This window comes from Linepithema humile, chromosome 1, assembly GCF_040581485.1.
Source record: "Linepithema humile isolate Giens D197 chromosome 1, Lhum_UNIL_v1.0, whole genome shotgun sequence".
In the NCBI taxonomy this organism is placed as follows: domain Eukaryota; kingdom Metazoa; phylum Arthropoda; class Insecta; order Hymenoptera; family Formicidae; genus Linepithema; species Linepithema humile.
The window spans coordinates 43192586-43217201 of record NC_090128.1 but is presented as its reverse complement, the minus strand read 5'-3'; the positions used below and the strand labels follow the sequence as shown (position 1 = coordinate 43217201).

General features: G+C 38.2%; 1 protein-coding gene across 5 annotated transcripts in view; it reads right to left on the bottom strand.

The window, feature by feature from the left end:
• The window catches only part of LOC105675848 (cell adhesion molecule Dscam2-like), a 145637-nt gene that overhangs the window by 71782 nt on the left and 49239 nt on the right, over positions 1–24616 (bottom strand). For all 5 annotated transcript variants that reach the window (XM_067347810.1, XM_067347808.1, XM_067347812.1 and 2 more), the window contains one exon: positions 1267–1587. In XM_067347810.1, the coding sequence (XP_067203911.1) occupies positions 1267–1587 (321 nt within the window). The remainder of the gene's footprint in view (positions 1–1266; positions 1588–24616) is intronic.

The window sequence follows — 24616 nt, the reverse complement described above, 5'->3', positions numbered from 1 at the left end:
TGAGTTATAAGATTGTAAAAATTTTAGTGTTGATATGTTGAATTATATATAATATATGGTGTTTAAAGAACAATTTCAATAAAGTTTAAAGTGAGAATTTTTCTCGCAAAGTTTTGCAACATTTAATATTTTAGAATTAATAATAAGATTCAAAAAATAAATGCGGCTGTAAATTCATAATTATAATTTGTATTTACAATCATAATTAATTTATAATAATGGTACCTACAATTATACGATATTGAAGAGAGGTCAGAAATATTCAAAGAATTCTATAATTATAAAATACATTTTATATGAAGCATCAATTTAATCCATTTTCGAATCAATTGTATAAATAATATAAACCAAAAGTAGGAAATTAATTAATATATTCAAAAACTTTAAGATATTTTGGAAAAAAATTTTTTTACAAATACTAAAATTTTTTTAAATTGCAGTTAATTAGTCAATTTAGCATCTCGTTTTTCATATAGACGCGTCGCAGGTTTTTTTTAACGAAAAACCTAATCTCTTAATAAGTTTTAAAGGCAAGCAATTTTCGCGATCACAAGATCATGCGGAATGAATCTAGGATTTTTAAATTGTAGCGTGTTTGTGGCGTTTCTATGCTTCTAAAAAGTGCCGTCACAACTTTTCAGAGAATGTACGTGCATTTTTAACAAGCCAGAGTGCCCTAACGGACACTGCTAACCTTTACATTGTACAGCGCAGTCTGCGTTTTTATACCGCAAATGTGAAGCAGCTATATGGAATTCTGCTCTTGAAAAATTATTTTAAAAAGTCACCTAAAAAAACGAAAACTTTTGAACCCTTCTTTTCTATATAAAGCGGTTCATAAAATTTTCACAGATATCATTAGCTTTATTATTAAGCAAATTTTAAATTACAGTTTTTACCGAGAAAAAATTATCAAAGTCAACGAAGAATAAATTGTTTAGTACTGAAAATTAAACTGTCCGCGAGATATTAAAACAAACTTGTAACAAATTCTATATGTAAAACTGATATCTATGAGAACATAATAATAAGGTTAAGTGATTCTTGACTTGGATGGAAAATTCAAAGTCGTACGCAAAACTCATAAAGCTACACATCACGCTAGCGTCGTCTGACTTGTCTTTTTCCACTATCATACGTACGGGCTTTACGGCATGATGAAAAATCAATCGGTTGGAAAAGGGTGGACGGACGGAGATGAGGCGAGAGAGCCGGGGAAGAAATAAAGGTAGTTTCTCTCTCTCTCTCTCCCTTATTCTTACTTACCGGCCTTTACAGTGATTTCACGGCCGAGCACCTTGCCGACGCTGTTCGACGCTTGGCAGCGATAGACAGCCGAGTGCACATCGTGCCGGTAGCTCTCGGCGCCGAACGGCAGGAAGTACATGGAACCGTTTACCAGCATCTCACGGATATGCGGTATCGGTAAGACCGGTGAGCCGTCGCCCATCAGCCAGTCGATTCTCGGCGAGGGACTGCCGTGGGCCGAGCAGTGGATCATCGCCCCGGTGTCGTTTGAGAACTCCACGCTAGAGCGCGGCTCTGAGACGAGCACCGGCCCTTGACTGTCCAGCACCACTCCTCGTCCTGAAACATGGTAAAAATTGTGATTATAATTAAAGAAAAAGTTACAAACAGAGTATAGGACAAATATAGCGCCAGAAATTAAAGTTAAAATTGAAATTTCCAATCCTAACTTTAATTTTGTAGCAATCTTAAAATCAATTTTTTTCAAATTAAGATGTTGAAACGCTAACAGTCTTCGAGTAAACGATTAAAAAGGCAGACAGTTTTATAAAGTAAGTATTTGGAATGAAATAAAATAATAAATCTGTTCATTTCAGTTTGCGAGTAGACTTCACTTTCTTAGAAGTCCAATTTGACATTTAAAGACCGGGATATATTTACTGTTGAACTTTTTAAATTTACAAGAAGTAATAAACGTGCGTTTGCCGTCTGTTTCCCGTCGCAAGATTTTACTTCCGCGGAGAGGAATGCGCATCAAGATCGCTCTTACTGCGAGAGTAATCTCACATAGTTCTTGAAGCAATGGCAAGTTCTACGAAGAGGGGAACAATTTCCCATAAATCTCTGCCAATTTTTCCACGGCTTAGAGACGAGAAAGCTTCTGCTGTAAAGTCGAGATATGTTGGTTTATGCAACATTCAAGGCGTATTCAGAATAAGGAGTTTAGACTGTAAAATACACAAAGGTGTACAACGCGCTGCGTAGCGCCCGAGAATTACGACAGAAAATGCAGCGGAAATGTCACGGCTTTAAAAACGAGCCATTTATTCGGAATAGAGCAATAATATCAATTCGATCGGTTTCTATCTGCATTGGAACATCGAATCATACACATTTCATAGAATAATCTATGCTCACTCTTTATATAGGAAGGAATTGCATAAAGAATGCATCAATGGTTGTTAGCACTGTACTTACTTCTCATCTACTCCATCTTTCAAGTCCAAACATTATTTTTGTTTAAAAAAGTCTATTTTTTTCGAATTATTATAAAATCTCATCAACAGTGTGTGACAAAAATTTCAGTATAAAATATATTCAATTAAAGATTACGCGCGATCAAAAATAGAAATTTATTTTACACAATAATTTTAAATAAAATTTTACAAAAAACTCAAAAACACTTGCAGTGAATGAGATATATCCTACTTCAAAATTCTTTTATGTATCGCTAAGCAGAAAATGCGCTTGTAACTCAGTTAAAAAATATGAATTTTCTCGAGAGAAATAAGATATATCGATACAGTCATAAAATGAAAAGAAAAAAAATCTATAGGATTTTCATATTATGTTAAAAGGCGTAGGATTGCGAGTCGTCGATTCCTGACAGAAAGATTCTTCGTTCGAGTATCGAGAATAAAAATGCTGTGGAAGAGGGATCTAACGGATTGATCGCTCCAGTTACGGCAACGGATTCGACCGAGCCGTCTTTTCATCGGCAATAAAACGTATATCGTGCTCGGCAGTGTGCGCACCTACCGTGTCCTCTTTCACTTTTTCATTTCCAGCTTCGGTTTCCTGCTTCATCGCGTACGAGAGGATATTTCCGATAGAAGATAACGAGGTTATTAACTCACTCACGATATAATCTTTGATTTCATCAATAAATCTGGATACAGATAAACCAGTTAGATGTTATGTAAGCATTTAAGCGATCAGTAAAAGAAAGTTTTAATGCCGTAATAATTTAATAATTATGATACATGTTTTCTTCACACCTTTGTATATTTTAATTATCTAAAATATGATTGATAATTAATATATTACGTTAAGTTTGATAAATTTATGAAGTAATTGATGAATGTGTATCTCGAAATGTTTGCTAATTATGGGAGAACAATGGTTTTCATTCAGACCTTCGGAATACAAGAGATGTCCAACAATAAGTAAAATAATTTTTCAGTCAGACTTTGAATAGAGTCTGTAACTCGTATTTTGTCGTTTCGAATATGCAACAAATTTCTTAAACCGCCTGTCATAAATATGAAATCGTAGCTCGATTCATGCCAGTCCGTCTTTGCGACTGAATCATTCTTTCATCGCCAGTAAAATGCGCCTATACGTGTTTGGCGGTGTGCAAACCGATTCTTTCTCATTCTTGCAAGATCGCTATATTTTCTCATTCTTCTCTCCTTCACTCTTATCACTCGCTACACGTTGACATCCTCCGTTTGCTCGCGGCGGAGGAAATCTGATAGAGGATCTCCACCGCAGCTGATGCCAGCACTTCCGCAGCTTTGTCCCCGGAATTCCGGAACCTTGTTTTCTGGCGATCGACGAGAACTCCGGCTAAGGGTAAAAGAGAAGGGAGGAAAGGATCATACGAGACAGAGGGAGAGAGAGAGGGAGAGAGAGGGAGAGAGAGAGAAAGAGAAAGACCGGAGAGGTAGACAACCGGGGAGAGACAGAGCGCGAGATACCTGCAGAGATCGGTGCATTATGCATGAACGGCAGTTTGATAACCTGGACGTCGTTTCGCCCGGAGAACCTCCGAGAACGCTGCGATACACGGCGCGCAGCACCTCGATACGGATCACACGTATGCAGCGGCCGCACACACGCAAGCACGTACATGCGCGCATGCAGCAGAACTGAACGACGTTTATACACGGCGCTTCCTGCGTTCTACAGCAGTGATGCACCTGCGCCACCCCGGTTTACAGCTATGCACCGGCACATCGTGTCTCTATGCCGCGTTTATACACGCGCCATCTCGCATCCCCCGTCACCCTCTCCCCCCGCCACCCGTCGCCCCGTCATCCTTGTCTTCCACATCCTCGATACGTGCAACGATACCGGATGACGTTCATCTCTCCGGCGCGGGCGACTTCCTACCGTCAGCGAGCCGCATAGCAAACGACAGTCACGGAAAACTCGGTGGTCTGCGGTCGATGCTAACGAATTTTCACTTCGTTAGCGAGAATTTGCGTGGAAATCGCTATTCCGGCGCGTTTTCGCTGCGGTAACTCGAGTCTGCTGAAAATACGCGTTTCACACCTAAAACTTTGCACACGATCGCAGTTTCTTCCATTTCGTGAATTATTTGAACAATATTTGAGTATACGTTAAATTTGTTACCAATTCGCGATACGTTAAAAAAACAAACAAATTTATATAATATTTTTTTTACAAGTTTGTTGGTTTTTTTTCTTCAATTATTTTTATTGCGATTATATTAGAATATTTTTGAAGTAATTTTAAAAAAATATTGTATATGTAATCAAAAATTTTTTCAAAAAAACATTTGAATGCTATAAATTATTCAACAATTTGAATGTTTTTTATATTAATGAAAAAAAATTGCGCGATAATTAACACAAAGCCAAATATGCACCGAATTAAACGGAGAAACAAGAGGTGCACAAGATTTTGAAGAAAATTTGTAACATTTGTTTTTCATAACATAATTCAAAGGAGTAATATCGCACATATCATATACGTAACGTCATGCGAAGCAGTTCGAAAGAACACTCACGAGAAAGCGCCTCCAACTTTCCTCCGCGAGCAAACATCAAAGAACTGTCACGAGCATGGAAATATGATATAATCCGACTGACGTAGCGTTTGCGCAACTAAATATCCGGAGTACAAACGTTTCCCTTCCATTATTCCCAGTGACATTTTTGTAAATGGCGTATGGTACAATAGTCGGAGCGATGTGTTTGCTAGTTCAGCGCGCTTGTATTCTATTTTTAGCGGCCACCTGAAACGTTCGTTTGCTGTAATTCGAGTGAGCACCCTTTCGTATTGACCATCTTGGTCCCTTGATGTCGTGCTGAAGGGACACGTACACCAGGCCTCGCGCGACGTCGTTCCAGCGCTGGTTCGTACATTTGCATGTATCGCGCCTGACTGTGTAATGAAGGGGAAACACGATTCGCTCGATCATAATGAATTCCGTCTCCGCGCTCTGAAAATTGCGATCGGTTCGAAGCTCGAAGCGCGTTCCTCGATTCGAATAAAAATCCAATTAAGCTGGTGGATTAAAGCGCAGCATCTGCGACCCTTGTAACGGGTCGACTGTATATTTCCTTTTATGCGCGCGCGCAAGCGCGCGCGTGTGTGTGTCTGTGTATTTTGCAATTGATCTTAACTTCGCGAATTATATTTCCTCAAATAATCTCGTATATAAAAGTCAATCATATTTTACTAAAGTTATTAAAAACTTTTGGATATTAAGAATTATTTTCGATTCTCTCGCGATTATATTATCTTTGAAAGCCAGGTCAAAATAAGTGAACAATCGAGTTTGGGAATGAAATATTTTTGTTACCGTTGACGTATTAGATGCGCACTGGATGCTGCATCTGCCAACCGCGACGCAACCTAGCGCATCGGTATACAATAATGCAGCATTGTTATGTGCGCTGCATTTACATATACGCAATTTCGCACGCTCCAACTCATCCCCTCACCGCTACCAGCATGTACATCTATTCGTACGCGTTCAATGCTCTCATATGACGTCATACAATTTCGCATTTGCATTTACACGAGAATTACGCTGGGAGAGAATAAATAAATAAAATAATAATCGAATCTTTGCGCCATTTATGTCCTCGAGTTCATTTCTAACACAAACAAAACGTTATTTACTTATAAAAATCAATAACGACCGTTAAATATTTGAAACGTATTTCATAAAGTACACACGGATCACTATAAATAAATTTAATCTAAGTAATGACATTTAATAATTAAAAGTTATTAATTAATTGAACGTACAAATGCTCATTAGTAATGTAAGTAAAGGTAAATTAATTATCAATTGCAATATTTTATAGTTAATTTGAATTAACCTGATTCGCATTGCACAAATCGAAACGTAAAAAGGCCGTTCTCCTTGCACGTGCTTTTAATCTTAATACACCTAATTCTCAGGTCCGCCATTAGCCGGACGATTCGAGAACCATTCACATTTATGCATCTGACCTAATGACCCTTGCGGCATAGTGTATTATGCCACTGCGTTGCATCTCCTCTTCGTACATTGCAACTATATAATCTGCTGCGTATTATCCACTCCATTTTCATTCGAGTATGCATTATTTCGCCCCTGTTTTCGGCTACTTCGGTCTCTCCAGTCCGCATTATATTAGATCTTACGTAAGCCTAGGTATTTGTACATATAACTAGAGTAACATAAAAAATGATTCAACGTAAGATAACTATCCAAATCTCAGAATAATACTAATGATATAGCTAGTTTATAAAATCATCCATCTTTGCCATAATATGTTTACAAGTGTTATTATTATCTTGTTATTTTGATAATATTTCAAGATTTGATTCAGTTAAAGTATCAAAGTAAAATATCAAAGATATTATAATCTTTGATAATAATTAAATCCAAAAGTTGTTACATTCAACTTACTCTAATTGCTCAGCCGTAATACGCGGTGATGTAACGTTTAACACAAATGCGTCCAATTTGCCTCGCGATATAATTACGACCGCGCCTCGTGCCGCGAGAGTGCTTCGAGAATTGTCGCGCAAATGAATACATATCGACGTGTCGTGGGTGCCTCATTCGGATGCGAGAGCAGCCTCTCTCTCGTATTTAGACGCGCGCACTCTCATCTCGCTCCCTTTCCGTCTTCTCGACGTACCCGCGAGATAGCCGGTATATATTCAATCCCACAGTGCACGAGCTTGTACAGGCGAATGCACTAGATAAACAGCAGCTAATTAATCATACAGAGTTCGCTGCCAGCTGGTGTTTACCATCCTTCCGCAAAACGTTAATTGGTGATAATTAAGTTTGAAAAACATGCGGAATTAAAAATCTCCATATATATTAATTACTGTAATTGCGACAATTATCTTGAGTTAAATATTTAACACGCATATGTTATTATCAACAAATTATACTTTATTAATAGTAGAAAAATTGTATCTTGCACAAGCTGTGTGTATTTCATTGATATTGAAATTACAATTAAAAATTATCCGCGTTTGTAAAAATAATGCAACCAAAAAGTTTAAGAAAACATATTAAGCGTCGTGAAAAATACGCTATCTTTAAACTTTGCTTATTTTTACTTTAAGAAAATTATACTTTAATGAAAAATTATTAACCATTATGAGGATATTATTATGACCTTTTTACAAAAATGTCTGTTATTGAGCGATCATGAAAAGCTTCATTTTTAAGCTGCGACTAAACTTATCACATAATTTGAGCGAAGATGAAGAAGGGTAATTTTCTGCAGACTATACATTATGTGCTTGCCGTGGAAGTTTGAGTTCCGGCGTGAGAAAGTTTCTTCCCCATATACATTGTAATTACGCTGCAGCATCATTTACACGCCGTAGTCATGTGCCATCCTTTGATGTATCTTACATCCTCATAGCGCTTTAACAATCCGTGTTTGCAAATATAAATAATTTTAGGTTTAAAAAAAAAAAAATGTATTTCAATAGAAATATTGCAATTAATTTAAAATCGCTTACGCACTTTTTGCCCCCCCCCCCCCCCAATTACAAATTGGAAAAGATCGATGTCACTTTATCCCCTCGCTAAATTCATCATTGTCAATGATTTTCCGCGTGTCGGAACGATTAATGCAGCGTTCCTTTGTAAATTCTACGAGCGGTGGATATGTAGACACGCGTGACTTACTCGGCGCGATGCGGATGCGTGCATTGTTCGCGCGTAAACAAGACGTTGTCGGGCGGGCAGGATATTTGCAACACACATCACAGCGCACGCTGTGTATGCCAATGCGCAATTATGCTCGGAGCTCTCTCTTTTCCGGGGCATCAACGCCGCTGGTGCACACGTATCCGGTTTCCCCGTTGTTCAACGTCTACAACGTATTGCAGGCGCAGATATGCACCCGATTGCACAGTATCCGCGTTGGCTGTGTAAACGTTGCAGCCAGCCCTTTTGCCCTCCGTCTCCCGCCTTGTTGAGAGGTCGCCGCGGGGGCGCGTTGCCGCCTACATTCTCGACGTCGCGCTTCTGATTAATTACAAACGCTCCGTCACCGTGCGCTGCAACGGAGGTGCATCGGCCTCCGGGGCATTATCATGATACTGACGAAACCGTCAGTGACGAATTAACGGACCGTCGTCGTTAGACACGTCGGCTATCTATCTATCCATCTTCTCCCGAACGCCCTTTCTTATCCGACCCTTATCGCGCTGTCGTCGTCGACGTCGTCGTCGACGCCCTTCGATCTGATATAGCGGCCAAGACGGATCGTTCTTGACAGCGTCGTTCCAGAGCCGGAGTGACGACGACGCTTGTGCCGCGTGAATTTCACAAATGCAAACGCTTCGCGCCGAGCGGAATCGAGAAATTGCTCGCTCGTACATCAACGCCCTTCGTTATGCTCCGTTACGCGATAATTCCGTGATTTAAGAAGTAGTTTTCCAACACGTTAGTTTCATTCGAGATGTTCCAGAGATAAAATAAAACGTATTTCAAAAGAGGTTCCTGACAAATTTAGAATCAATTTTCCATTAGAAATGTAATTTCCGTCCCGTTAATGTCACTTACACGATTTCGGCACAATGCTCCAATTCTCTTTAAGGTTGATTTGACCTTTTCTCACAGAATTTATTTATACATTGGTTATGAAAATAAATGTTTGCTTCTTTTAAAAAGAATATAAAACTATTCTTTAAAAAATTACATCTTAAGCATTGATTTTCTCTTCATTAGTCTCTTTTCTTGGAATATTATATTCGTCCAAAGAAGACAAACGAGATAAAATCTGAAGGGTGTGATTAAGTGCAAGTTCAGCTTCGTGGATTAAGTCACGGAAAGACTAAAGTAATCAGAATTTCTTATTTGGCGCCATATAGCACCGCGATGTTATTTCTAGATTTGCAACGAACCGTTTGCAGAAGACGGACGAAGAAGTTGCGTAGCATAACAAACCTCGCTACTGGTAAATTAAGAGATGTTAAATTGTAATTAAGACGCTATAGTCGTCGGGCACGGTTTAAATTTGAGCTTTAACTACAAAATGTTGATTTAAGAAACTGTGGAGCAAATTGTGCAAGCTCAGACTTCACGTGTGTTTTTGCGTTAAATTGTCACAAAATGATATGTTTTTTTACATCCGAGATCAGATCAGAATAGATTTATTCTAAAAAGATTTATTTCGAAAGAGATATAAATAATAATAAAATTTATAAATTTTTGAAAGCTGATTTTACGTAAAAACTACGAACATATACGGAAATATAATCTGAATAAATGGCTCTTCCTTTAGGATAAAAATTAAAAGCTTGACACATTGTTACATGTTGCATACACATAAAATATACATGGACACATAATCTGGAAAAACGGGTTTGTGAGGAATTGGATTTTAATGGTTTAAAATATCATGTTTGGAAAAAAACATATTATGCAACATTTAAAATGCCCAATGTGTGCAGTGCAATCATGCAAGTGTCGCAATAAAAGTTCGCAATAAAAATTAGCGATTTGAAAGCAGAAACGTGGAAGTTAAAGCCGTTCGAAGTATATATCGATTACTTCGTTATCGCGAGTAATCTCGGTTTACTGTTTTCTACCAGCAATAAACCTAATTGCCGCAGCAATGAATTATTATACGCGTAAACTCCCGGAGAAATGCAAGCAAAATACACCGATGCAAATATCGGCGGCGAGATATCAGTTTTTTTTTAGTTAAGATCCGGGTTTTGCTGGATTACCGGCTTCAATATTGATAATGCAATCTAGAGTCACATTAAAGTAGCCCCTGTGATCTTCAGTTAAACTTCGCTGGGCAAGACTGATTCAACTAAACACGGATCGCTGATCATAATTAGTTCGATATAATTAAACCTCAACTTGCGGCAATAATAATCAAAGCGCTGTCCGCAAAAACATCGCATAATAGGAGAGAGTTGCCTAATCTGGATCGGAAACTATTTTTTTTCCTTTCTGCTTTTGTCACACAAAAAGCAAAACCAAAATTTCTCACAATGATCCAATCAAGAAGCCAGTCCAAATTCGGCAATTCTACCATACATATTATGGCCAATGATTATCTCGTATATTCGCCTCGAGGGGAAATATGCATTCACCCGTGCACAGATGTAGAACCTCCTACATAGTGAATAATTCAGAGTTATGTAAAGGAATACGAATCTCCTGCGATATGGTTTTCCGCAGTGTAAATGCTGATAAATCTGATTATATTACGTTAACGTGTGATTCTCTTTAATAAAATAAAGGATTTTCGACAAAAACAAATCCCAATGTATTTTAACTTATTTTTCCATTTCTGTATACTTTCACGGTGCAGCTACATTCGTACCAAATATTATTTCTCAGGACTGCAGAAAGAATATATACCATGTTACATATACAACCATGTATGTAGAATACATGGTTAAAGTTTCGCGATATCTTATTTCCAACTTTACCAAACTTTATTTAAAACTCAAGTCTTTGACCACGATTTTCTCAATATTGCGTTCTCGGTTATGGCTCTTTTATGGAACTTCTCAAATTATAAAAGGTAATATTTTAATGCTGATATTCACATGTGGAGAGCACAACTTTACAAATTTTTTCCTCAAGACTCAATCACATCTTTTCAATACACTTTACACTTTTGAACTTGAGTCCCTCTTCTGCAAAACTTCTCAAATTATCGGATGTACTGCTTTTCCCTTTGTGCCTGCATGTGTACACGTACGCCTATATGCACTCGCATATATACATGTACGCAGACTCGCAGAATTGGCTGCATTGCAGGTCAGTGATGTCGCAGATTCGGATTTCGATGGTGCGCGCTTAGAGTTTAGGAGCGTTTGATCTGGATCACGGTTAATTTCACCCTCAGTTATGGCGCACAATGCCGTACCGATCGCATTGCGACCCGGTTGCATCGGACAGTTCGATTGGTCCGGCCGGTGCATGCACACATTGGCACGCGCGTACAAGTACACACAACAGCAAACTGCCGGATGGAAACGTGAGGCGGATCAATCCGTGGCGTAGCCATCGACTTCGGCGTGACGAGTTTCGTTCCAATCTCGTCAAATCCGCAGCAGCTTGCATCACTTCATAAAAACAATACGGTGACGTCGCGCGCTGAGCGAACACGCGAGTGTCCGCGATTTTTCGATATCGACCGATGACGTGGTTGGCCAATTTTTGTCCTTCGAACGAGCGAGTGAATAAGCCAACTTTTCGTCGCACAAAAAAATTGACTACTCCATATATAATTCAGTTATTTTACGTTGTCGGGCTTAGAAGTTTGATCTATGATATAAGCTAATGTAATATACGATAAAAATCACGAATTATTAAAGATAAACAGTAATAACATAAATTTGGTTTAAAACTGAATTGATATAGTATCCTCATTAAAGAATACCTTGGCATATTTTATGGAAGTTTTACATAATATAACAATTGTTCAACGATAAACGTATGGAGTAAATTTCTTTAACCCCTTGACGCTTTAAATAGAAACGTCGTGCAACTTCTGTTTCGTTAAATAATTTCAGTGAATTCCGTTAAAACCACAACGAATGTTGCCGTATAAAGAATCTGCGTGGAAGATTGTTTTGCGAAGATTTATTAACATCGCCGCGACTGTATTAAAATTCCAATATGCCTCTGAAGTTTAGGACACGGGTATGTTAAAACAAATGCAAGAAGTATGCAGCTACTCGGTGTATAAACTCAACTTTATCCGTTACTCGATGTAACAAGTTTCAATAAATATTTCCGATATATCTGAAATAAATAATATCGAGTCCGACTTTAACAGAAAGTAAAACGGCTTTCTCTACTCATACTCTAGATTTCTCGTACTAAAAATTATTAGTTTTGCTCACTAGTTTGTATATATAAACATATATAGATACTCATTCTAGTCTTTTATTGTTATCAAATAAAATGTCCGATATGAGATAAGTATTGGAAAACGTTCAGTGATCGAGCAATATGTCTCAAAACAGGAAAACCACAGAGCAAATGACATTTAAAATAACTTTACTTTGTTTTCAGAATACTCTGAAATATTCATTTTTATCATACATAATTAATACAGTATTAATATTTCCCGCACAACTTGATTTCAAATGTTATTCTTGTATGATCGTACAATTCTTAAAACACAACGGCCGTCTAATCATACTTCAGTAAATAAGAAAAATGATATTATATATAGTGCTATTCTCTCTTGAAAATTCTGTTAATTACTTAAAAATTATTGTCACTTCGAATAAAAATTGTAAAAATTATTTCAGTTTATCATTTCATTTTAGAACTGACGTAATCAAACTTGAGATTCTTACGAACAAAATTCGTAAAGCAAAGTTAATGTGATAATGTCTGCGAATGTGATAATGTCTACAGACATCTTACACTAATTAGAAGCAGATGGCATCGGAGAGCGAGCGATCTACACCACGATTGCAGGAGATGCTGCATGCATGCACTGTTCGCGTTATGCATGCATCGCGAAACTCGGATGCGCGATCGAGGTCTATTGCAAAAAGAGGAGGCAATGTCGACGATGAAATTAGTCGACGTCGCCTCGATGGCTTCGTCGTACGTCTATCTGTTCGTTCGTCCGTCCCTTCCTCCGCTTGACTTCGCATTCGCGCATTCCTCGCCTATGTCACGCGCACCATCTCTCTCTTCCTCATACCAAGCGTACCAATTTTCCGTCTCGATTCCGCCGATTCCCTTTCGTCTCTTTCTGTCTTCCTATCGCGAGCGAATATATCTCCCTCGGCGGCGGCGTCTTCATCCAACCGAATAGAAGAATCTAGCGAGACGGCAGCAATATCGGCGGAAATCGAATCGCAAAATGGGGAAAATGACTGCGAGTGCTTCCCCCCCCCCCCCACATCGAAGGGGGTATTCAAGAGAGACAGAGACGAAGGGGTACCGGAGCTGTAGAAGACGAAGGACTATCAAGAAGCGAGAAGGCATCAAATGGAACAGAGAGGAAGAGAGAGAGAGAGAGAGAGCGAGAAGAAAGGAGAGAGAGAGAGAGAAGGGGGGAGGGGGAGGTAGAAATGCACTCCAGGGCGAGTTAATCCCCGGAGTCTGGAATGGCTGACAATCTCGTGGATCCGTTGCCTTCTACCCTTCGCTAAACCACCACCACCATTACCAACGCATCATCCACGAACACGTGCGTGAACGCCGCATTATCATTCCAAATCGATTCGCCGATTCGTAATATCGCGAAACTAGAGATAAATGGATCGCGATACCAGAGGAATGGCGCGCATGTACTTCGACGAATCCCACTTTATGCGCTCGCGAGAGAATAGACCTAATCGTTGCCATAAGCGGCTTGCAGATGCCTGTCCATGTGATTTGTCAATCACTTTGAAATCCTTCTCCCTTTGGAAATTATGTTAAATGGTTTCTGAGCTGCTTTGAGAGCAAGAGGAAATGCTCTTGGTCAGTACAGCCGTGATAGATGCAAATTTAATAAATCGCAAACAACAGTTGTCCAATTGTAACTTCGCTTTGTAACTGCTACGATTTATCGAACGTTTTCCAACTCTCTCAGCGATTAATCGAAAATAAAATTTCTACTTAATTACAGCCGAGATAATATTTAAAGACACGATTTTGTCACCCATTTACATTTTAATGTATTCAATTAAGAAAAATTTTTAATTTGCGATGATGAATACATGAATGCAATTATTAATGTCTCGCCAGAAAAACATCAGAGCACATCCTGTACACATGATGACAGCTTCGAAACTATATCTTAAATTATCCAGCAGCCTCAAATATTATATATATTGTATGGCTGAAATGTGCTTAGACATTACACGGCAAAGTTATCCCAACGGTGGTCCAAGTGTCTTAGATGATCGTCAGTTAACTTGATGTTCTCCTGCTTTAGCTCTCGTCGTTTGCGCTTCATGTCACGATCAAGCGAGTTCCAAAGTTTTTCGACAAGTTCGACGTTACAGTGTCAGCCGCAGTAAATCGAGATAACCGTTGTGACAAAGGCAAGCTAAGTGAACCAAACAAAATTCGGTTTATTGCCTCAGCAAGAGGCTTATCCAAGCAATGCATACCAATTTATTTTATCTGTCTGGTAAAATATATACCGTTACATTCACTGTGGAGAAATTGAGAAATTTTACCTACAATATAATTAATTATAATTTTTAAACTTTAAATAGATAAGAGACTGTGTGTATGTGTGTGTGTATGTTTTACGCGCGCTATATGATTTATTTAAATCTTTTCCAAATTTAATATTGTGTAAAAAAAATAAAATTAAAAAAATATAAATTTATTATAAAAAAAAAGTTTAGTGATAAATATGTGTACCAAAGAAAGGTGCCTGAAGAAGATAGCATCTGCCGAAAGCTTCAGAAAATTACGTGAGAGTTGGTGAAAAAGCACACAATGCGGCTGATCTCCTCTTGGAATTCTTTGTTCTAAAAGCGAAACATCTTCGAAAGAAGAAAAAAGCGAGAAAAAAAGAAAAAAAGAAACGAATTGCGCGCGCCATGCGAAGAAGGAAGCGTTTGACGACGTCGTCGGATTGTTCTTCCGTAAACTGCTTAGCAGCAGATAGTGGCTTTAAGTTCTTTCGCTACTGGAAGTAACTTTCTTAATCCCCCTCTTAGTGGAGTTAATCCGCTCGATTAATGCTTTACTAACCCGCTTCCCAACGAGTTCTTCCATGTGCCGGTGCCACTTGATGTTTCAAGTTTTAGATTCGTAAAATTGTAAATATTGACAATGTTATAAATAATATTCCAAATAAAATATTAAAGGACCATTAAAAATATAAAATTACAATAAATATACTATAAGTAATATATAAAATATTGACTGTTTCTCTAAATTCCATAAATGAGTTTATAAATAAATAAATAGTCCATTTTTTCACATTATTCAAACAATTGCAAATAAAGTGAATAATTTTATATTCGGTAAATAAAGATTGACAAAAATTTTAATCAATTTTTACAAAAACAAAGTGTTCATTGCTCATTGTCCGCTACCATTTACTAATACGAATTTGAATTAACGTAATATATTAGATATCATATAGAATTTTTTAAAAATAAATTGATATGCAATACACAATAGAAAATCGATTCGAGGGAGTAATCAACGGTGTGAAGAAAACCACGAGATGGGTTTATCGACGTGCGCTAGAGAAGAAAGAAGAGTGAGCGGCGAAAAGGTTGTGCAACTTGGAAGAAATTCATTACTTACAGGGGCACTGAATGACGATAAAAGCCGTCGTAAAGGAAGTAAGGGAGTGAGAGAAAAGAAAAATAATTTATTGAACGCTTGCGAAAATGGATGCTATCAAGTGTGCAAAATAGTACATTATACATATATATATTACAAATTAATCATTAATATATAAATATATCATTAATATACAAATTTTTACATATATGTATATTAATGATAAATTTGTAAAAGAATGCTTATTAATATTTTTTCTCAATAACACAACCAACAATTATTTTAAGTAATTTGATCAGAATAAAAAAGAAACTTCGAAATGCAATATTAGTGTCTAATAAATGGATCCATGGAAAGATATGAGACAATTATTCAGATTAAGAAGATATTTTCTCCAGTGTAGATTTAATAAGAGCATTTGCGAATACTGCCGCATTCGTTGGAATTTCTGATAGTTCTAAGCCGACGTGTCCCAGATAGCAATTACTTCTGATCGGTTGAATTATTATGCGTTCTTAAATCGAGAAAAATTTCGCTGACTTATCTCGCTTTATCGCAGAAACTCTCTTTTATTGGAATCGATAATTCTAATCAAGCTATGTGACCGAACAAGTTTCGATATATAAAATGTAGACTGATTGGAGATTTTTTGCGACGTTTTAAATGCTTCGGGAACTATGAGAGATAATGAAATCAACATCCAAAAAAATGCACTTGCATCATTGTGTCAGCAAGAAATAAAATTGTCCCAAAGCTACACGTTTTCTAATTATATATAATTTAATTTAGTAAGTTTAATATAGTTCTACAATTTGATTCTCTATAATAAATAAAAAACTTCCCAACAAATTCAAAAACGTTTATATGATTAAATTATCGGTCGTAATCGGGTGCAATGTATATTACACACAGATTGATAAATATTATATATTATATGCGAACTAAAATTATTATTGGCAAGAGTGCATTATTTGTGAAACGCGTCGATAGACAAAACTCGCTGATGGACGTTCTGTAGGCATGCGCGTAAAGTGTATTCGCATTTCGTTTCGCACGTTAATTGGCATTTGCACCGTGTGCGCCACGGCCATAATTATAAATTATTTTCAATCGCCGGATAAAATATATAACGGAGAGAACGGAAAGCCGACCGGGCGTGAATGTGCATTCGCGACTGTCCGTGCCGCGAATATATAGTTCATTATGCGTTGCAGCGCGTCGTTAATTACGCCGAATATAATTAAAAGAGCGACCGCGCTATGCGCAGGAGAAAATTTCTTGGCTGCAATTCTTCTTTTTTTTTCTTTTTCCGTTCTTATCGCTGCAAATTTAATGCGGCACAAGTTAAAGATGTTGTTTTTTATTTACGTGTGATATTATGCTGCCGCCTATTTGCAAAATGTGGCCACCGCTATTACACACGCTACACTCGCGCGATATAAAAACAAACGTAGCGCGATATTTTTTTCGTTACCTACCACGCAAGACTTTATCCCGAATGGATGAATAACACGGAATAGTGCAGCGCGGTAAAACCAAAATGCTACATCAAAGAACGCACTACTGTTATGAAAAAAGATAACATAAACATAAATGTAAAAAGTTAAAAATCAATATATGAGTAAAAATAAAAAAGTGAGAAAGAAATGCAAGGAAATATGTGTATCAACCATAAAAACTAAATTAATTCAGCTTGAAATAGATACAAAAGTAAGTATATAGTGATAATAAATTATTTATAAAATATTGAATAGTGAAGTAAAACTATACCTTTATAAAATATTTGCATATTATATTTCGGGTAATTTTAATTTTTGTACTTATATAATATTTTCAGACTGATTAATTTATTTGACCGAGCGTTTCTACATGGAAAAGCGTCCACCGATAAAATTATTCGCATTCGTAAACTCGAATAAATTTCGATTCAGTAATCATTTGTATTATCCCGATAGATTTTCTCTATACACAATTTTCCTGGAAAAGGCAGGTGCAAAATATAATCTCGCAAAGTGAGTCATGTAATAAGTAAAAGTCGGGCTTTGAATCGCGACGGGCGACAGTTTTCAAATTGCATTGAAGTGCTGGAAGTAGTAGTAGTAAGAGACGCGTGAAACAAAGTCGCGTCGCACTTTATATAAATGTGCGTCACTCGGCGAGTAACCGAGCGAGATAAAACAGCACAAAGGTACCTTTTTCTATCGTCCAATAAAGCCGTTGACGTTGTCGTCCAAGGAGATGATGATTTTTGAAATTTTACACTTCTTCATCTTCGAAACCCCGACAGCTGGGAGCGCAATAAAACGCGCTAAGCGCGCGCAATATGGATCGTCGCCAATTGATAAAAGAATTTTCTCTCTTTCGCGCAGAGACGCGATAAATATTCCCTTCATGGAATTCCACGCGATGCTTGGGATAAAATACAAAATGTTCGCGCAATTTCACTCGGATAGATATGGCACGCAAAAAGAGACTGAAAACTGATATCGATAAAGTTGCTGTTCAATGAACGATGGAGCTGCGCTGCGCGCGAGCAATCGTGCTATCGCCTTTAAACTGTCCAGTATGCGTAGTTTTTCTCTTTCCCTCTTTCTCATTCTCCCTTTTTTTTTTTTTTTTTATTGTCTCGGCGATGTGGCGAGTTATTTTGCAATTTAATAGCCGGCTTTGTATCCGTGCTTTTTTCTTTGCCGCGCGTCGGAATGAAGTAGAGTCGGAAGTTTTCCAAGGACAGGGGCGCGCGCGATATCCTGTTTTCTCGATCGAACGCAATTAGAGCGACGCGATAGATTTGTACTTGATGCATCGAGAAATCTTCCGTTGACATCGATGCAACGGTGACGTTGTGACGCATTTGCGCGATGCAGTCGAGCGATGTAACTCGGTCATCCATAACTTTCCGAGAGTAATGCAGCGCGGTACGCGACCGCTGTTACGCAATTCATCATTGTAAACGTAAACGAGGTATTATGCACTTCTGAACATTATACACTAGCGAGGAAAATCTATCATGCGATTATGTCACAGATTCGTTCCGCGTATTTCTTGTTTCGAATAGATGTGATCGCGATAGCATGATCCATTAGTTCAAATATATTACACGCTTTTTTACTTTGCAGATATATGATAAATTTTCCTTTCATAAAACCATCACAAATATTATTTTATTACGCGCATAAATTACAAATATTTTCTTTCAATTCGTAAAAATAGAGGATAATTTCTCAGTATCCTTCAAAGTTCGCGTCAAAATTATTCAAGTAAATATCCCGTTATCATCTCGGATAAATTGAACAATTATCGTCACGTTCTATCAACAAAGTTGGCACGCGAACCCGGCGCAACGATCGGATGCGACGATCGCGAGGCATGCATTTTCGAGATTTAGGGCAAGCCGCGACGATGCGGCCGCTCTCGGCTGTTTCGTGCCACCACCGGCACGAAGGACTATCTCTCACAGGCTTGACGGATCGATTGTAATTAAATCGATGGGATCCTACTACGCCGCTGCTCTCACATGCCCCATGGACTTAACTCCGTATCCGTAGGAATGGGGCCGATCGAAGCGCTCACCATCAGGATGCATTATGGAGCGCAAGGGAGGACAAGGCGGTGGATAGGCGGGATGCGGAGTGGCGCGACCAGGTTATCTTGCGCCTATTTGCACGATAGTCCTGTTTCCGATTAATCAGGTCTCCTGGAATTAACGCAGTCCCCTAGGACTGAGTCACGTCTCCCACACGCGTGCATACTCATTAGGCCGCATGTGCGCCTTCCACCCTCCGCCCCTTTTATCGCCCTGTCAATCAATATGGAGTCTTTTTATTTCCTTTTTTTACCGCTCTTCTTTCCTACTTATATTTAATTATTTTCTTTTCCCCGCAAAGTCGCGCAAATTGACTTTTATGACCGTGGTAGAAGTTTAATTGAGAAACATTAAACTGTTTTAATAATAAAATATACTTTTCAAATTGAGAGTAATTGAAGAATTACAATATAGAATTATAATTTAATAATAATTGATGCATAATCTTCATCTTCGCGGTCGCTGCGTATGCACTTTTACATTTCCATGCCCCTATCATTTCTTTGTTACATGATTATATTCCACTCATGTCACCCGTTTTCTCTATCTAATGGCCAAATCAGACTCTGTGATCCTCAAAACTCTCAAAGTTAAATGTGCATCATCTGATTGAATGGGAAGCTGTATTTCCACCGGTGAAACTTTGGCAGATTTCATTATAAAGAGGTGCTCGGCACTCGTTTTAGCGAGGAGCTTTTGTTTTCTCATTCTTCTGTATCTCCTTTTGAGAACTTGGAGTAGTCTTGATTTGTCGATTTACCGATGATCACGGTGACGATCACAGGGACCAATTCTTTTGCACAGCGCCCTTTATCATAAAGGACTCGCAATTATATTTTCATTTCGTCAATCATCGACCGCAGAATGTTGATTCGTGAGAGGGTTCTCCTCGTCTGTGCGGTTAATTGAAATTCAAAAGAATCGATATCCGCAACACGCGAGCGGATAATTATTCGATGTGAGATTTTCATAGATTGATTATCCCGCGCCAACATTATACTCTCAGATAAAACCGCAGATTGACCTCTTTTTATAACCAGCGCGATCAATGATATTTTTCTCATAAATTATTATGTGTTTTATTTCAGTATCCATGTATTATTATGTATATTCCTCATTATGTGGTCAAATGCAACAAAAGTTTTACATGTGAAAATATTCGTAGATTACATAATTATTATTACACAGATGTTAATATTTTATACGAATATGCACACATAATGACTTATTTTTTAATTTATCCATAAAGCGCTAGTTTGATTTTAAAACAATCCCCGCATTTTGGCAATACATTTTGCCATTCGCGTTTTGGCAGATGTGCGCAGATTCTCTCTTCGCCAAAAAGGCATACACGTATACGATTTCACGTTCTCACGCGCAAACTCCAATTAATTCGCAAAGGACGACTTGAACTGCCGTAGCATATATCTCGGTTGAAACGCGGCGAATTCGTTTTTGTCCAATCGACCGTTTTGCCGGCTCAGTGGTTTCATATTCGGAGGAAGCGTCTGCATATTGCGCTAGAGGCGCGGCTCTCTACATCCTGGACGCGGTGCGCGCGCTAACGCGAAAATTTATTCTCGTTTCATTCGAAAAAGCCGGCATCGCGCGCTTTATTCCAGCCCGGACACGCTCCGCGGCAGTTTCATGAAAATTCAGCGTCACGCCGAAACCCTATTACTGCGATAAGAGCAAAGTTCGAACCGCGCCGAGTGGCAGCTGGGAAACAATAACCGGTCGCCTCTAAATGCGCCGTATTGAAAAACGCAGCACGAATTCAAACGTCGTCGTGACCGCTCAGACTGTATCTCTCTCGTCACGCATTCTTCCTTACATCCACGTTTTTTTTCCCGCAATCTAGAATTGATTTTTTTTTAAATAACAATAATTTCAAAATACTTTAATACTTATTTCAAAATTTATTGATCGTCTTTATCTTTATTTGCAATACTTTCATCCAGTGATGTTTAATAATTGTCTAAAATGTGGAAGCGTCGAAAATTTGAGCAAAAATACTGCTGTTGTTAATATTTTTGTTACATTCAAGTCATAACCTCATCTTTTATCACAATTGATATAAATATCAATTGTTCTTAAACATAACATATGGACAGAAAGAATAACTAACGAGAGCTGTCGATGCGCACTCACACTTATATGCTATGTTGTGCAAAATGCATCAGGATGATTTTCATTCATTCGCGAATGTTACGTTGCGCAATTCATTCTTCGTGCGTTACAATCTCTCCTGCACTCTATTGTTGTTGAATCGAATGCATTTCCATTTCCGATTTATCTACGATGGTGCCGAGATAATTCGCGGTTTTTTATGCTCATTGATGCATAAAACTATCCGCGAATATAGCCGATTTTTGTCGCAGCAAATACGTCAATTTTGTGCATTGGATAAAATTGCACATATATAACTGTAATATATATTTCAATTAATTATAAACCAAATTTGTTTTTAACTCGCAGAAAAATAACACGTTTCCAACTGTAGAAGCGAATTTCGCGGCTCGCGAGTTTTGCGCATACGCAAGCAAAATGATTTTAATTCTGGCAAAATTATGTTCACATAATTTTAATTACAAAGCGCGATAATAATTTTCTTTTAAAAGATTAAATGACAAGTGTTTGTATCACGACCGAATTTTGAATTTTCATAGAATGCGATACAATGGACGCATAATGTTATGCATCAGCAATTATTATTGCCATTTCGCGTTTGAATTACGCATAACAATTCTGACTTTTGAAAACACAGTCTCTCTCACTCTCTTTTTCCCTCTCTTTTTCCTTCTCTCTTTCTGTGTATATTGTTGAGAGAAATTCCATTCTCTGGAAAATTAATTTGATTTCCCATGATCATATCTCTCTCTCATAATATCTACAGACAGTTAATCATTTACAAGCCAGGTGTTCTAGAAACGTGTAATTCTCTGAATGTGTTACATGAAAAGTGCGAAACACATTATATAAGATGGTCTTTGCTATTATATTATACTATGAGATACAAATAAATATCGATATTTAAAATATATTTTATTTTCTTCCAATTAGTAATATTAAAAAAAAACTTGTTCAATTTTTCTTTATCATTATTTACCACGTTTTTTCAATCTTTTCTAATAAAATAAAAATATTTTTAGTAGAAAAAGAAAGAAATTTTCAGGAAGAGTTATCATAGTTAAATTCATAATATGTATTATAATATATAATAATATATTATAATGTTTATAATATTAATAATAAATAAATATTACAGTAAATTAAATATTTATTTAAATTTATGTGTTTTAGCTTTAAAATACTTCTATAGACTTGAAATATCTGAAGCATAAATATTATTTCATATTTTACGTTAAATTTGTGGATATAATTTTTGACAAGCATCTAAAAAACGCTCGCGGCACGCCGGCTGGGGAACCACACGTTACGCAAAACGCTCCTTGGCGATTCCGTGCGCGAGATGGAATCAATTTGCATCGAGATGCGAATAAATCGTCGATTGCTCGCCAATTCGTGTCGATCGGCGCAGGTTACGCTATGAGCGAGTATCTTCCAGCAGAGTGCATCCGCAACGGCGATCGATCGCTTTAATTTCGTGTCTGGAACAGGAACGGTGCCTGATGCCCCGGCGAAATAATACGCCTATATACGGCTGCGAGGCATCGACGTATGGATGTTTATCTGTGTGTCTCAGTATCCGCGTGTGCATATATGTGCAGTGCGTAGAGGTCTTCGTGCACGGAAAACCGCGTTTATCCCAACGTATCGATGTATCCTACATTTGCGTGTATATCTCGCTCGCGTAGTACGTTCTCCACGCTCTGGTCGATATTGATTGGTAGGCGAGTTTGACAAGGCACCGCGTAAGTGTATATGCGCGCACATACGTTACTCTATATATATATATATAGTATGTGTATATATATATATATATATATACATATATACATAGATATATACATACATCTATATATCGTTTCGGTGTGTTGTGCTTTTGCAATGACTAATATGCAAACGCGTAAATATATTCGTGTTATATAGCGCAGTCGGTTAGCAGCGTTTGAAAAATAAATTGCTTCGTTAGTTCGGTAGTAATCACACGCCGGTGCAAAATAAGGCCGGCCAGTCGATGGAAACTCGTGAGAAAATTCACGAACGCAGCATTAAATTCGTCTTAATAGGCGAATATAGGATCCGGCAAATGCAGCGTTATTTCCCCGCTATTTTACTGCTGGCGTAATTTTTAATTACTTTAGTATTGCTTATAACGATTGGCTCTTCTGTGTCACTGCGGATGCGCAGAGCAATGATACATGCCTCTAGAAGGCTTTACCCGCTGTTCGGCCGATTGTCAGAGTACGGTCGTGCAATTATTCTCGCATAGACGACAGAGGCGTGCAAAACCGGTGCGGGGGATCCATTTAAAACGTCATCTCTAAGCGCGCAGATGGGGTGCTCCAGGTGTGTAAAAAGAGTGCACCGGGGTCACTCGGAAAAAGGCCGCAACGCCCGTACACGAGCGTGAGTGCGAGAGCGCGCGTATTTCCCGACTTCTTTCTCTCTCTCTCTCTCCCTCTCCCTTTCTCTCGAAGCCATTCCAATCTCGTATTGGGCTGCAGGATAAATTGGGTGACGGCTCGGTTATTATCCCTTCGCGGATCCGTACACGCTGTAGATTACGCATTCGTACCGTGCTACACATTTTTTTTTTTTTTTGCCTTTTTTCATATATTTTTTCTCCTTCTCTTTTTTAATTTTTTTTTTTTTTTTTTTTTTTTTTTTATCAAACGCGACCGAGTGAGTTAAACGCCCGGTTACATCGGTTACCCCCATCGTTGTAACCCCCACGAGAAATTCTCGCTGAAATTCTCGCTTTCTTCCTCTTTCTCGCGTGCGTAAAGTTGAATTCATCAACTTCGTCCGCAGCGAAGATTTAATTTCGACGATTAAACGCGCATCGGCGGAGCGCGCGAAAATCCGGAAATTGTTACCTGCTCGCTGATAACACGGTTCTTGTAAATTTTGCGGTGAAGCAAATTTGACGTTTTATTCTCGTCTGCGCCGGCCGTGGAAAGAAAATTTCATACGCGAATGAATTCTCGCGCGTGAGTTTTCGCGCAACAGAAATGGGATAACGAGAATGAGTATTCTCGTGCGAGATACCTACCCTTTATACGCACGCTCTTCCGACCGTTACCGCGCCCGACCCGTCGTTTTTGCACGACGGAAATTTATGCGGTTCGATTGTCGACGACGTGACATCATTTAACGGCCGAGTCGAGTCACGTTCGCGACGTCGGTTTACTCGAACTCGCGTT